Consider the following 16970-nt stretch of genomic DNA (forward strand, 5'->3'; position numbering starts at 1 on the left):
GTGTGGAGTCCCCACCCCCGACACACACACAGAACACACATTAGTTGTTCAAGTGCCTTGCTCATTGAGCTCTGCTTATACTTACTGCAGCTGGCCGTGGCAGCCTGAGCGACAGGAGAGGGTGTCTGCTTGGGCGAGCCCCCCTCTGATTGGGCTGTGGTGTATGAGGGGGGAGAGAATTGGGGTGCTGGTGGTGGTGGGGGCGTGGCCTGGTACATCTGCTGCTGGGGGTGAAAGGAGGACGGGTACTGGGGCTGGTGGGCAGAGACAGGGACAGGGCCCTGGGCAGACAGACCAATCAGAGGGGGTAAGGAAGAAGCCTCGCCGTAACCTAGCTGCAGCTGTTGCTGCTGTTGCTGCTGAGCAAGGTTATAATAGTCCTCTGATTGGCCGTTGGCGTGGGGGAGGTGGGACGGGATGTGGGGTTGGTCAGGCTGGTCCAAGGGGTGGGTCTTGACGCGGCTGTGGAGGGGCGGCAGAGGGTGGGCCACGGGGACGACATGCTGGGGCTGGGGCACGGGGGGCATGTGCACAGGCATCATGCCCACCAAGGGGGGCGTGGAGGGCACAGGGCCATACATGTGGGCGTGGGAGGCTGACCAGGTGCCATGTTTGGGGGGCAGCACAGGGTCTTGCAGGGCATGACCCTGGTGGAGGGACTGGGTGTGGTGGAGGGTCCGAGCAGTGGGGGGAGAGAGGGGGATCTGGCGCACCTGCCGGGTCGGGGCCATGGGCACCCCTGGCTGCACGGGTGAGAAGGCCGAGGCCAGGGAGGTGGAGAGCTGGGAGAGCTGGGCGGAGTTGTCGCCAGCCCGTCCACCCAGCACCTCTCTTTCCTGGGAGGAGGAGGAAGAGGAGGAGGAGGAGGGGGAGGAGTTGGAGGCCACTCGGGCGTAGGAAGGCGGCAGTGTGGCGGCCCGGTAGTGTCTGTACTCAGGAGGGGTGTTTGACGGGTGAGAGGGAGGGGAGGACACCTTATATTGGAGGGTGGAAACAACTATAACACACAGATGGAGGAGGGTGGGGTAGAAAACAAAGGATGTGAAAGAGAGAATAATGAGAAACTAAGCAAAGATGAAGAAATAAAAAAGAAACAAAGACAAACAATTACATAAGAAAAAGAAGCAGAATGCGAACTCTCAGGAAAGCAGGAAGTCGCATTGCCATTCAGCTGCCGATAGCACGCTGACAGAATGAGTGTGGCTCCTGTTTGTGCATGGATAAGCATGAGTAAATAAAGAGGGGGGTTCAACACAAGCACAGATGTGTCCGAGGTAGCTCTCTATCTCAGAGGTAGCTCTCTCATGGTGGTATTCATTAGGGTACACTGTAGCACAACATTTTACAACGGAAAACCATAGTGAGCATATCTTATTGGACATATTCAAGTAGTTCCTCCCTGTTTCAGTCTGTTTTCTCACCATTGGTGCCAAATGAATACGACCCATATGCGCTGCTACACTAGGCTGTGTTTGGTTACCATGATTGTCATGCTATTCCCATGGAGAGAATAGCATCTTAAGATGTTATCTGACATGGGTAAAACGTATTGTGACTTGTGTGTTGACAGACCCTTGTCTAACATGGTAGTGTTTGTCCACAGTAAGTATGTTTGTCTGCAGGCCTTACCTGAGCCAGATGTCTGTCGTTCCCTCTCTTTGTGGGCCACTCCCTGCATCTGCATCTGATGCTGCTCCATCATTTGCCTGCAGATACACAGAGGACACAGACACAAGTTTTAGCCTCTCCCTATTTCCAGCCTTTCAATCTGGGCCCACGAATACATTGTTTCAGAGAGAGAGAGTGAATAGACACAGAGCATGGGTTCCTGAATTCTTCTGCAAAAATATAAAATTAGAGTTGGATAAATGTAGATAAACATGCATTTTTTTGCTAGGACATATACAGGATACTAACCTCAACATCAAAACCTTAGTTCCAATTCACCATTCCATACCTAAAACCTTGACTTTGGACAAAATTACCTGAATGGACTATTACTACCAAGGCCTATCAAGAAAAAATAACTTCTAACAAGCCAAAACCTACAGAAGAAACACAGCGGAACCTGGAAATACCATCCAACACAAAATTGAGTGAGTAATATTCCGTCTGAACCTACTTTCTGAAGCCAAAAAGTAAAAGACAATTACCTCTCGGTAATTTTGTTATATAAAGCTTAAATAAGGCTACCAAGCTGCTAGGAAAGAATCTGACTGAAATTAGCACATAAGTGTGAAGAGAGAGGTGTGAGTTTCACAGCCCCTCCCGACCTAAATGCAGAGGCCTTTGAAGTCCCCTCCATCTTTGCAGAGAAGATATCCTCCTCAGAATCCCCAAAATACAACAGCCACAGGACAACTTTGTTTGGACGTTGTAAAGGATCATTCGTCGATACTGGAAAGATATAGCTTGCTAACGATCTCCTTTTCCACGCGGAAAAGACGGACAGAGACTTGCGAGCTACATTAGCTAGCTAGCTGGGATTTTCTACAAGGAATCTGCCTCCCAAAAAAGCTTCTCCTAAGTGGGTGTGACACCTACTCCCGGGTGCCTGCTGCACTGCTGCTTGGATTCCACCTGGCGATCTGTTCACCATCTTTCCTGGCCTGTCTCCCCCTGTCTGGTATAGGTACCCTCGCCACACTCCCCCCTCTCTCCCGAGCTTTCGATCGCCTCCAGCACACATGCACTGTTGAGTCGAGTGACTCTGAACTTGCAATGGCTAGCCCCAAGTTGTTATATTTTTCACTTGTACTCTATGCTATTTGCCTTTTGACTCCTGTGTTCTTTGTTGACTATGAACTTGCTTGTTTACCCAACCGGGGGACAGTCTGTTTATTCCCACACTCGGGACTCTGACTCTCTATTGTTTACACAGACTCTTGGACTCCCATCCTATTCTAACCACCTCTTGTCGGCTTTGTGATCATGTTACCTGATGAAATTGCTGTACAATATGATCTTGTTGCCATCTAATGCACATTCAAATGTTATAAATCAACACTGCAGAGCAGTCCTCTGCCATGCCCTGATTGTATTACAGTTGATTATATATGGAAATGTGCACATACACCCTGGCCCATCTACTGCTGCTAGCCCCAATTCTGATTTGTGCTCTGATATCTGCTTCACTGATTTCTGCTCTCGTAAAAGCCTGGGTTTTCTGCACGTTAACACTAGACGCTTATTACCTGAAATGTATCAATTGAAAGTGTGGATTCACAGCTCCAATCCTGATGTGTTGGTCATTACTGAGACGTGGTTAAGAAAGAGTGTTTTGAACACTGATGTTAACCTTTCTGGTTCTAACCTTTTTGGGCAAGAAAGATCTTCCAAAAGTGGTGGAGTGGCAATCTTTACCAAGGAACACTTTCAGTGCTTGGTTGTCTCCACCAAGTCATTCCCCAAACAATTTGATTTGCTGGTTTTACGCTTTAAGCTTTCAAATAAATCTTTGTTGATTGTTGCTGGGTGTTATCGGCTACCATCAGCTCCTCTAGTGTTATCTTCACATCTTCTGGTATGGTATGTTAATTCTTAGTGAGTCCTTTTAAGCACTCTGGTCCATCACACTGACACTCTCTTCTGACCTCATTCGGGAAGTGGCTACTTAATGTGCAAAGGACATAAAAAATCATTATCTCATTAGAAAACCAAAATCACATTCCTGTCTTAGCAACAAAAGTTTAATCATTCTTCATATTGTATTCACAATGTATTAGATGGAAACTTGACAGCCAAGGGGGGTTTCTTTCCTAAGTTACAGTATTTAGTTCATACAGTTTTTAATAACATCACAAAATGACAAGTAATATGACATCATTGTTCTTTAGATCTGCGCTGACCATTCCTAACATTCCTATCTTAGAAATATTGTTTGAGTATTCACTTTCTGGGTGTTATAGTTTTGGCTGCAAAAGTCTTCTGGGGGACAAAGGCATTCCTTTGGTTGATACTGAAGAGCAGGAGGGAGATTCCCCTCCTCCCTAATTTATGACAGTCAAAACCGGCCCAGTCCCCCCTTTCCTCTTCTGTGGGTGAGAGGGGTGTGGTCATCATCAGCCATTTGCCAAGCTGATCTGAGGCCATGGCTTCTCAGCCAGGAGAGTCATGACAATGCATACTCAGGCTGACTAGCTATCGTCCAGGCAAATTAGAAATACGTGCACTCAGGCTATCCGGAAGGGAAAAGTTAGTTACTTTAAGGAGCAGTTCTCTCTCTGTGGGTCTAACCCCAAGAAGTTATGGAAAATGGTTAAAGACCTGGAGAATATACCCTCCTCCTCACGGCTGCCCATATCCCTTAATGTTGACAATGATGGCTGAGCTCTAATCACCACTTCATTAAGTCAAGATTCCTATTTGACTCTGCCATGCCTCCTTGCCTGTCCAACATTTCCTCATCTCCCACCCCTTTTAATGTGACTATCCCCAATTATCCTCCCTCTTTTTCCCCTGCCCCGCAACAGTTTCTCCCTGCAGGTGGTCACTGAGTCCGAGGTGCTAAAGGAGCTCCTTAAAACTTGTTAGGGAGGAGGTCCCTGTGGCGGGATCAAATCAGCGGATATTTTAGAGCGCCACCGAAAGTTTTCCATAAAACTCAAACTTTCATTAAAACACACATACAAGGTACTGAATTAAAGCTACACTCGTTGTGAATCTAGCCACCGAGTCAGATTTGTAAAATGCTTTTCGGCGAAAGCATGAGAAGCTATTATCTGATAGCATGCACCCCCAAGAATACCAGACCATCAACAAAACAACAGATTTTGCGGTAGCCGGCGCTACCCAAAACGCAGAAATAAAATATTCATTACCTTTGACGAGCTTCTTTCTTGGCACTCCTATATGTCACATAAACATCACAATTGGGTCTTTTTCCCGATTAAATCCGTCATTGTATACCCAAAATGTGATTTGCTGAAGACCGGTCTGATCCAGAAAAATGCCCCTTTACAAGACGCAACGTCACTTTTTAAAATTACAAAAGTTGCCTATATACTTTTACAAATCACTTCAAATTACTTTTCTAAAACAACTTTAGGTATTAATAAACGTTAATAATCTATTAAATTGATCACGGGGCGATCTGTATTCGATAGCAGCAAGTCTTGAAATCATCGTCCATGTTTTCACATTCATAACATCCTGTGGTGCGCCCCAAGAAAGGAAGTGCCTATACGTCACCAAACCAAGGATAAAGCCGCCCCTAAATGACAGCATTGGCGACATCGTGTGGAAGCTGTAGGCGTTTACAGGGGATTGCCATGTATTTTCTTCAGCCTTAGACAATACATTGACTGGCGGATGGATATTATTTTTGTGTTTTTGGTGAACAGTTTTTCGAAGGATTTTGACTTCTAAACACGTTATGTTCTAGCCACAGACACGATTTAACCAGTTTTAGAGACTTCAGGGTGTTTTCTATACACACACACTTATCATATGCATATACTATATTCCTGGCATGAGTAGCAGGACGCTGAAATGTTGCGCGATTTTTAACAAAAAGCTGCGAAAATGCGCATAATCCGTAAACTTGACCCCAAAAAAACATCTGGTTCAGACCCTTTCTTCTTTAAGGTTGCTGCTCCTATCGTTGCCAAGCCTGTCTCTCCTCCCTGGGGAGGTTCCCATTGCTTGGAATGCAGCCACGGCATGTCCTTTATTTAAAAGGGGAGATCAAGCTGATCCTAACTGTTATAAGGCCAATTTCTATTTTGCCCTTTTTATCAAAAATTTTGGAAAAACTTGTCAATAATTAAGTGACTGGCTTTCTTGATGTCTATAGTATTCTTTTGGGTATGTAATCTGGTTTCGGTTCAGGTTATGGATGTGTCACTGCAACCTTAAAGGTCGTAAATGATGTCACCATTGCCCTTGACTCTAAGAAATGTTGGACTGCTATTTTTATTGACTTGGCCAAAGCTTTTGATACGGTAGACCATTCCATTCTTGTGGGCCGGCTAATGAGTATTGGTGTCTCTGAGGGGTATTTGGTTTGCTAACTACCTCTCTCAAAGAGTGCAGTGTATAAAGTCAGAACATCTGCCGTTTCAACCACTGCCTGTCACCAAGGGAGTACCCCAAGGCTTGATCCTAGGCCCCACACTCTTCTCAATTTACATCAACAACATAGCTCAAGCAGTAGGAAGCTCTCTCATTCATATGCAGATGATACAGTCTTAAAATCGGTGGAGGGGCCAGCTGAGTATGTGTTAAAAGCTTTTACAACAAAGCTTTCTTAGTGTCCAACAAGCTTTCTCTGCCCTTAACCTTGTCCTGAACACCTCCTAAACAAAAGGTCACGTGGTTTGGTAAGAAGAATGCCCCTTTCCCCACCGGTGTGATTACTACCTCTGAGGGTTTAGAGCTTGAGGTAGTCACCTCATACAAGTACTTGTGAGTATGGCTAGACGGTACACAGCACGTCAAGCACACTCAAGGTCCTAAACGATATCTTAACCGCCATCGATAAGAAACATTAGTGTGCAGCCGTATTCATTGATCTGGCCAAGGCTTTCGACTCTGTCAATCACCACATCCTCATCGGCAGACTCGACAGCCTTGGTTTCTCAAATGATTGCCTCGCCTGGTTCACCAACTACTTCTCTGATAGAGTTCAGTGTGTCAAATCGGAGGGTCTGCTGTCCGGACCTCTGGCAGTCTCTATGGGGGTGCCGCAGGGTTCAATTCTTGGACCGACTCTCTTCTCTGTATACATCAATGAGGTCGCTCTTGCTGCTGGTGAGTCTCTGATCCACCTCTACGCAGACGACACCATTCTGTATACTTCTGGCCCTTCTTTGGACACTGTGTTAACAACCCTCCAGGCAAGCTTCAATGCCATACAACTCTCCTTCCGTGTCCTCCAATTGCTCTTAAATACAAGTAAAACTAAATGCATGCTCTTCAACCGATCGCTACCTGCACCTACCTGCCTGTCCAACATCACTACTCTGGACGGCTCTGACTTAGAATACGTGGACAACTGCAAATAATTAGGTGTCTGGTTAGCCTGTAAACTCTCCTTCCAGACCCATATCAAACATCTCCAATCCAAAGTTAAATCTAGAATTGGCTTCCTATTTTGCAACAAAGCATCCTTCACTCATGCTGCCAAACATACCCTTGTAAAACTGACCATCCTACCAATCCTCGACTTTGGCGATGTCATTTACAAAATAGCCTCCAATACCCTACTCAACAAATTGGATGCAGTCTATCACAGTGCAATCCGTTTTGTCACCAAAGCCCCATATACTACCCACCATTGCGACCTGTACGCTCTCGTTGGCTGGCCCTCGCTTCATACTCGTCGCCAAACCCACTGGCTCCATGTCATCTACAAGACCCTGCTAGGTAATGTCCCCCTTATCTCAGCTCGCTGGTCACCATAGCATCTCCCACCTGTAGCACACGCTCCAGCAGGTATATCTCTCTAGTCACCCCCAAAACCAATTCTTTCTTTGGCCGCCTCTCCTTCCAGTTCTCTGCTGCCAATGACTGGAACGAACTACAAAAATCTCTGAAACTGGAAACACTTATCTCCCTCACTAGCTTTAAGCACCAACTGTCAGAGCAGCTCACAGATTACTGCACCGGTACATAGCCCACCTATAATTTAGCCCAAACAACTACCTCTTACCCTACGGTATTTAATTAATTAATTTATTTTGCTCCTTTGCACCCCATTATTTTTATTTCTACTTTGCACATTCTAATGTGCATTCACATTCTAAACACTAATGTTTCTTACATCCCTTATCTCACCTCATTTGCTCACATCGTATATAGACTTGTTTATACTGTATTATTGACTGTATGTTTGTTTTACTCCATGTGTAACTCTGTGTCGTTGTATGTGTCGAACTGCTTTGCTTTATCTTGGCCAGGTCACAATTGTAAATGAGAACTTGTTCTCAACTTGCCTACCTGGTTAAATAAAGGTCAAATAAAAAATAAAAAAAACATTGAAGCTGCAGGCTAAGCTTACATCTAGACTTGTGTTTCCTCTATCGTAATCGCTCCTCCTTCACCACAGCTGCCAAACTAACCCTGATTCAGATGACCATCCTACCCATGCTAGTTTACAGAGACATAATCTATAGATCGGCAGGTAAGGGTGCTCTCGAATGGCTAGATGTTCTTTAGCTGTGCTAGCTGTGCCACTAGAGATCCTGGTCGAGCCCAGGCTCTGTTGCAGCCGGCTGTGACCGGGAGACCCATGGGGCGGCACACAATTTGGCCCAGCATCGTCCGGGTTAGGGGAGGGTTTGGCCGGCAGGGATGTTCTTGTCCCATCGTCGCCAGGAGCACAGTGTTTCCTCCGACACATTGGTGCGGCTTGGCTTGGTTGTGTTTTGGGGGACACACGGCTCTCGACATTCACCTCAACCGAGTCCGTACGGGAGTTGCAGCGGCGGGACAAGACTGTAACAACCAATTGGAAACAACAAAATTGGAGAGAGAAATACAAGATTTGCCACCAATGCTCCTTATAGGACACATCACTGCACTCTATACTCCTCTGTAAACAGGTAATCTCTGTATACCCGTCACAAGACCCCACTGGTTGATGCTTATTTATAAAACCCTCTTGGCCTCACTCCCCCCTCCCCCCTATCTGAGATACCTACTGCAGCCCTCATCCTTCACATACAGTGCCTTGCGAAAGTATTCGGCCCCCTTGAACTTTGCGACCTTTTGTCACATTTCAGGCTTCAAACATAAAGATATAAAACTGTATGAAGAATCAACAACAAGTGGGACACAATCATGAAGTGGAACGACATTTATTGGATATTTCAAACTTTTTTAACAAATCAAAAACTGAAAAATTGGGCGTGCAAAATTATTCAGCCCCTTTACTTTCAGTGCAGCAAACTCTCTCCAGAAGTTTAGTGAGGATCTCTGAATGATCCAATGTTGACCTAAATGACTAATGATGATAAATACAATCCACCTGTGTGTAATCAAGTCTCCGTATAAATGCACCTGCACTGTGATAGTCTCAGAGGTCCGTTAAAAGTGCAGAGAGCATCATGAAGAACAAGGAACACACCAGGCAGGTCCGAGATACTGTTGTGAAGAAGTTTAAAGCCGGATTTGGATACAAAAAGATTTCCCAAGCTTTAAACATCCCAAGGAGCACTGTGCAAGCGATAATATTGAAATGGAAGGAGTATCAGACCACTGCAAATCTACCAAGACCTGGCCGTCCCTCTAAACTTTCAGCTTATACAAGGAGAAGACTGATCAGAGATGCAGCCAAGAGGCCCATGATCACTCTGAACTGCAGAGATCTACAGCTGAGGTGGGAGACTCTGTCCATAGGACAACAATCAGTCGTATATTGCACAAATCTGGCCTTTATGGAAGAGTGGCAAGAAGAAAGCCATTTCTTAAAGATATCCATAAAAAGTGTTGTTTAAAGTTTGCCACAAGCCACCTGGGAGACACACCATGTGGAAGAAGGTGCTCTGGTCAGATGAAACCAAAATTGAACTTTTTGGCAACAATGCAAAACGTTATGTTTGGCGTAAAAGCAACACAGCTCATCACCCTGAACACACCATCCCCACTGTCAAACATGTTGGTGGCAGCATCATGGTTTGGGCCTGCTTTTCTTCAGCAGGGACAGGGAAGATGGTTAAAATTGATGGGAAGATGGATGGAGCCAAGATGGATGGAGTCTGCAAAAGACCTGAGACTGGGACGGAGATTTGTCTTCCAACAAGACAATGATCCAAAACATAAAGCAAAATCTACAATGGAATGGTTCAAAAATAAACATATCCAGGTGTTAGAATGGCCAAGTCAAAGTCCAGACCTGAATCCAATCGAGAATCTGTGGAAAGAACTGAAAACTGCTGTTCACAAATGCTCTCCATCCAACCTCACTGAGCTCGAGCTGTTTTGCAAGGAGGAATGGGAAAAAATGTCAGTCTCTCGATGTGCAAAACTGATAGAGACATACCCCAAGCGACTTACAGCTGTAATCGCAGCAAAAGGTGGCGCTACAAAGTATTAACTTAAGGGGGCTGAATAATTTTGCACGCCCAATTTTTCAGTTTTTGATTTGTTAAAAAAGTTTGAAATATCCAATAAATGTCGTTCCACTTCATGATTGTGTCCCACTTGTTGTTGATTCTTCACAAAAAATACAGTTTTATATCTTTATGTTTGAAGCCTGAAATGTGGCAAAATGTCCCAAAGTTCAAGGGGGCCGAATACTTTCGCAAGGCACTGTACAACACCCGTTTTGCCAGTCACATTCTGTTAGGTCCCCAAAGCAGGGTCGCTCCTCTTTCTAATTCGCTGCACCTGGCGACTGGAACGAGCTGCAAAAAACTCTCAAACTGGAACATTTTATCTCCATCTCTTAATTCAAAGACTCAATCATGGACAGTCTTACTGACAGTTGTGGCTGCTTCACGTGATTGTTGTCTCTACCTTTTTGCCCTTTGCGCTGTTGTCTTTGCCCAATTAATGTTTGTACCATGTTTTGTGCAGCAACCATGTTGTGCTGCTGTTACGTTGGGTTGCTACCATGCTGTGTTTTCATGTGTTGCTGCCATGCTATGTTGTCGTCTTAGGTCTCTCTTTATGTAGTGTTGTGTTGTCTCTTGTCGTGATGTGTTTTTACATTTTTAATCCTGAGGGGGAAAGGTTTGGTCGTGCCCTCTTCAAGACTGTTTTGGTGTATTTGGACCATGATAGTTCATTGTTGATGTTGACACCAAGGAACTTGAAACTCTCGACCTGCTCCACTACAGCCCTGTCGATGTTAATGGGCTTTTCCTGTAGTCCACGATCAGCTCCTTTGTCTTGCTCACATTGAGGGAGAGGTTGTTGTCCTTGCACCACACTGCCAGCCTGTACTGCAGGGCCATCACCAGAGTTTCATGACATTTGCGGCCAAAATATATAATCCTGTTCTAGATTTATACACTATATACTATACAAAAGTACGTGGAAACCCTTTTTATATTACTGGATTTGGCTATTTCAGCCACGCTCATGGCTGACCGGTGTATAAAATTGAGCACACAGCCATACAATCTCCATAGACAAACATTAGAATGGCCTTATTGAAGAGCTCAGTGACTTTCAACATGGTACCTTCATAGGATGCCACCTTTTCAACAAGTCAGTTCAGCAAAATTCTGCCCTGCTAGAGCTACCCCGGTCTGTGCTATTATTGTGATGTGGAAACGTTTAGGAGCAACAACGGCTAAGCCGTGAAATGGTACGCCACACAAGTTCACAGAACGGGACCGCTGAGTGCTGAAACACGTGGCGCTTAAAAATCGCCTGTGCTCGGTTGCAACACTCACTACCGAAATCCAAACTGCCTCTGAAAGCAACGTCAGCACAATAACTGTTTGTCGGGAGCTTCATGAAATTGTTTTCCATGGACGAGCAGCCATACACAAGCCTAAGATCAGCATGCGCAATGCCAAGCGTCGGCCAGAGTGGTGTAATGTTCGCCGCCATGGTAGCAGTTGAAATGCGTTCTCTGGAGTGATGAATCACGATTCACCATCTGGCAGTGTGACGGACAGTTCTTCCACACAGATCTCGACAAACCATTTCGGGTATGGTTTTTCCCCAGACTGTTGCCACAAAGTTTGAAGCACGGAATCGTCTGGTATGTCATTGTATGCTGTAGTTTTAAGAGTTCCCGTCACTGGAACTAAAGGGGCCTAGCCCAAACTATGAAAAACAACCCCTGACCATTATTCCTCCTCCACCAAACTTTACAGTTGGCACTATTCGAGCATTCGAGCAGGTAGTGTTCTCCTTCCATCAGTCAAACCTGATTCGTCAGTCGGACTGCCAGATGGTGAAGCGTGACTCATCCCTCCAGAGTCCAATGGCGGCGAGCTTTATACCACCCCAGCCGACAATTGGAATTGTGCAGAATTGATCTTAGGCTGCTCAGCTATGGAAACCCGTTTCATGAAGCTTCCAAGTTGAGTCACAGCTCTTCAGTAAGGACTTTCTACTTCCAATGTTTGTCTATGGAGATTGCATGGCTGTGTGCTCAATTTTATACACCTGTCAGCAACGGGTGTGGCTGAAATAGCTGAATCCACTCAAGTGGTGTCCACATACTTTTGTTTATATAGTGTATGTGTTGGATAGTGGCACAATCATTTGGGCTCGGCTCATAAAATGTATTTAATATATGGCTCATCAGGCTCAGGTAGCATCAGGTTTTAATTTTCATGCTGATCAAAGCTCTAATCAAATCCAGACATATTTATTTTCTTTTGAATGACACTTCCGGTTTTAGCAAAAAATACTAGGTTACGCGGGAGAAAAGTGATTTATTCTCGGGATGGAACATTTGTAAAATACAGGGAAAATATTCAACCCTAATGTGAGTTTAGCACCTCTTTCCACTACTAGAGTGGACTAAGAACACAACACGAGCCACTAGGTATGTGGTAGGCCTGATGTGTTTTGTATCCTTAAACAAACTACCTTCAGACAAATTAAATGAAGAACACTTTCAGTGATGGATACAAGCAAGTTTTCAAACCAGTTTCTTTATCAATGTCTTTTGTTTTGTGAGTTCTACTGTGCACCACGCTTTGTCATCACTATTTGGTGTTTTTATGAAAGTCAGAGGGGCCTTACCTCCTGTGTGCATCGGGGTCTTCTGAGGGCCCATTTTTACGTTGGACAGCAGGGCCTGAGGTGAGAAACAGAAACAGATTTTTAGCTTTTAGAAAAAGACAACCTGTACGGAAGGACATATATTCTTGTGTATCGTTGGTGTTTGTGAATAGTTTCTTCACATGCCACACCGTCCCCAGCAGTAATAGAGATATATATTTAGCATATTGAATGTAGGCCTGAGGTTACATACAGTATAACAATAACCAACAGATAAATAATGATGTAAGGGTCCGGCAGCAGTGTCTATTTTGCCTGTGGGTCTGTCTTTTTACAACACTGAGCACATATTAAACTGTATTTGTACAGTATACAGGTGCTGATCTGGTGAGATGTGTCAATTTAGTTTAACAAGAAGTCGTGACAACCACACTATTGCTCATGGCGCTGCCTTATCTTGTTCAATGTAAAAAATAATGACAATACGACCTAACAGCCAAAATAACCGCCTCAAATGCAGACAGGGCTTTGACAGACAGCCAGTTAATTCCATAAATTGCATGCTGGGTCAAATGGCATGTGTCATCTCACAAGGGAAGTGTGTCCCTCCCCCGTCCTCTCTCTTGCTGCTACTGTGTATCCTCACGCACTCCTCTCCTCTAAATTCTCCCGAGAAAGACACATGATTAGCTATGGAATGTCTTGGTTGTTGACATTAGCATATTACCATGGGGTTCAATACATTTAGCACTAGACATTATTAGTATGTCTTGCTTGTTTACATTGGAAGTGGTGTATTGTTGTCTGTCAGCTTATTTTGACATTGGGAATTATTTTACAAACATATGCCGGGTTTGGAACCTGCCCAGGCATAAATAGTTGTCCTAATGATGATACTGAGACTTTTTGAGACGGTCTTAATAAGTACAAGGAGTTAATGTCTGGAGTGGGGTGGATGCAGGGTAACCTGGTCTGAGATTTGTTTGTGCTGTCTTGTCAACTCCTATGTGGTCATTGGCATGACAATGACCATAGGAGTTGGCTATCCAGTACAAGCAGATCTGGGACCAGGCTATGCGGGTAGGAATAGTCAGTTGTGAAACACACCACACATCACATGAGGTGCTATGCCTCTGCCCTGAAGAGACAGACTGTGTTTTTCCCCATAGCATGATTGATGTAAATCACAGGCATTTCCACAGGAAACCTCAACTAAACAGGGCCAGCAGCACCGTGGACCAGAATAGACCTGACCTTCCCTTCCCTCCCCTCCCCTCCTTCCCATACACACCTGGGTACAATTTCTACAGTGCATTCTGCATTCAACATAACAAATGCATGAATCCCAACCTTCCTTTATTGCCAATCCTGAACCAGATTCAAGGGCAAACATGATTGTATTGGATTGAATGTAATATTCTTAATTTCCATTGGGAAAAACGTCTAACTTCACAAGTCTTTGTCAAAATATTCAACAGCAGGATAAACAATGACGGACATAGATGGACAATGGCCCAGTGCAACAAAAAAAAAACAGTGGACAAAACTGTCATTATGACATCATGGTGAGGTATACTAGACATTTTTAGACATCTTTTTAGTGACCAGACCAAAATAGGCCGTCTTTGTTTGAAGTCGTTATGACGTGCCATCACTGGTAGTGTATACTGACTGGGGTACTGCATAGTGTGAACTAAGTGGTTACTGAGTCATACCCTACTGCCCCAACTGAGGATGAGACGCTATTCTGAGACCGAGCAGTTAAAAAGGGCTATCCGGGAGATCACGTATTTCATATCAGGAATACCGAACAATAAACTCTAGACGCCCCTTTGCAACACTTGTGTGCCCTTGGGTGTCATTTCCGCTGGGTGTGTTCGGCATGAGGGACACGTGGAACATCTTTATATGGATACTGCTTACCCAGTGAGCACAAGATATTGAAAATACTTATTTTCAACCAAAAATACATATTTTCAACGAGTCCTTACCATATCCAACCATCTGTAGGTTTGGAATCTTGGTTTGTTTTCAGAATTCGCTTGACATTACTGATGTATTCCAGTTGGCTTTATAATACATTAATCCAATTCTTAATGAGCAACTAAGGCGAGGATGTTGGCTTCATTTGTGCTGATGGCTGTTTTTTAATAAGGTACTGTAACACTTTCTAAAACTAGATTAATTCCAATCCCAAACAGTCTTTCATGTTTCATCTCCCACAGTCATCGTCTCATGAAGGGGAAATATTTGAATATTCTATCATCATCAAACAGACCCAATCATAGGCTTCACATTTCTGCCACCTTTTTCAGAAAATAGCACATAAATATAAATCATTCCCTACTGTACATTGTTTCATCACTACACTGCCTATGAGGAGTTTAGTTGTGTGTGTCCCTGTCTGTGTGTGTGCTGCTCTTCTTTGTTCTCTCAGCCTTCAGCTCTCTGATAGGTGATGTCTTGGGATGTCTTGTTTACATTCTTCTTGACACTACTCTGAATTCCCCTTGTTAGCAGCTGATAATTATCTGTAATGCTTTGGCACCTAATGTTAGCACATATCCAGCTAGCGCTTATGTCATAAAACAGCCAAAATACTCATAATCGCCATTGAGGGCAGTAATCTATCATGGTGTCTATGAGCCAACCTGAGCCCACCTCCAACCTGATCTTTTCACGGTTTTGTTTGGAATACATGAAACCAAGAATTTGAACTATATACTGTATAGTATTTGCGATCAAAGGAAACCATTGCAAAGCTAATATGCTATCTTTTGGTAGACATACTTTTGTAGCCACTAGGGATGCACGATATATCGGTGAACATATCGGAATCGGACGATATTAGCTAAAAACGCCAACATCGGTATTGGCCTGATGTCTAGTTTAACGCCGATGTGCAAAACCGATGTCAAAGCTGCCGTGCATACCTAAATAACATAAAATTTTGCCCTACACGTGCAACACAGCATTCCTAACCTAGTCCACAATGTCTGCTGTATGGATCCAGCATTCAACAAATCGAGCAGTCATTTGAAAGAGTAAGAAAATTTCAGAGAGACAAATCAAAGACAAAATCCATTAACGCCAAGATGATGTAATTCACTGCCCTTGACAATCAACCGTTCTCTGTCATGGGTGATGTTGGCTTTCGCCACTGGTTGAGCACCGGTACACATTACCAAGTGCGCTATTTTTCAGATGTTGCCCTACCGGAGTTACACAGTAATAGTGTCGCTGCTATTTGCTTCACGGCACACTATTGAACGCCGTTTGGGTCTTTGCGTGTCAAAAAGGTACACGTGAAATAACACCATAACGCGTTAAATACGTTTTTAATTTGACATATCAAATAACACAGTTCTATTATAGAATGTTGTGTGTTCTGAATTTGCACATGCAAGCCAAGCACCACCACTACTACCAGTAGCACTGTAAAAACTGTACAAAAAAGTCTGCAAACACCGGCCACGAACAATGTGTTTACAATACCGCATTGGTAATAAAGCATTATTTGTTTGACTGCAACTTCTGGGGTAGCTAGCTAGTATTAGCTTGGTACCTAGCTAGCACCAATACAACCAGCCTGAAAACAATGACCAGTAGAAACTGCAGTCAATTTCATTAATCTTAGCAATGATTTAGGAATTCTTGTGAGTAAGTATTAGCTAGGTAGCCACTTGTTGTTTGCCTAATGAAATTGAACTTCAGTTCATGAAAATAAATAGCTAGCCAGCTACTTAACCCTGTTGCCCAAAGTCTAACATTATAAGCAACCAGCTAGCTTCATCTGGCTAGTGACGCCCGATCAGACCGGGTTGTGTTGTGAAGCTAGCCACATTAAGGATTGGTCACAATAGTGGAATTTGTGGTTTGCCTTAAAAATAAAAGTATATCTTTGAAAGTGATGCAGAAAGTTACAATTGGTGGAATCATGCCATATTTAGACTAGATACTGTTAAACAAGGTTGGAATGTGAAGCAATGAAATGGGGTATCAGTCTACTCGATGACACCCACAGAACCCAACTGTGAAGAGTTTACGCAAATATTAACGTTGTAGCTCTTATCGCGGGACTGTGAATGTGTGAAATCACCTCCCCAGTCAGCCTATTGACATTCATATTGCACTGTACAGCTTTACTTAAGGATTGGGGATTAATGAAATGGGGTATCAGTCTACTCAATACCCAATATATTTTTTTCCAACATCATCCTCAGAGTTATCATGTAATAACTAAGTAAAAAATGTATGAGCACGTTAAATTATGTGATGTGTAGTCATAGTCAGGTCCTGATTGGTCAACAAGCTTATTTGACAGGTCAAATAGTGTTATT

General features: G+C 44.0%; 1 protein-coding gene across 3 annotated transcripts in view; it reads right to left on the minus strand.

The window, feature by feature from the left end:
• evla (Enah/Vasp-like a) overlaps positions 1-16970 on the minus strand; it is a 72148-nt gene that overhangs the window by 20928 nt on the left and 34250 nt on the right. For all 3 annotated transcript variants that reach the window (XM_024429650.2, XM_024429649.2, XM_024429651.1), the window contains 3 exons: positions 12652-12706; positions 1630-1706; positions 86-997 (listed from right to left, as the gene is read on the minus strand). In XM_024429650.2, coding sequence (XP_024285418.1) covers positions 86-997; positions 1630-1706; positions 12652-12706 — 1044 coding nt within the window. The remainder of the gene's footprint in view (positions 1-85; positions 998-1629; positions 1707-12651; positions 12707-16970) is intronic.

The sequence above is a fragment of the Oncorhynchus tshawytscha genome, linkage group LG24 (genome assembly GCF_018296145.1).
Source record: "Oncorhynchus tshawytscha isolate Ot180627B linkage group LG24, Otsh_v2.0, whole genome shotgun sequence".
Lineage (NCBI taxonomy): Eukaryota > Metazoa > Chordata > Actinopteri > Salmoniformes > Salmonidae > Oncorhynchus > Oncorhynchus tshawytscha.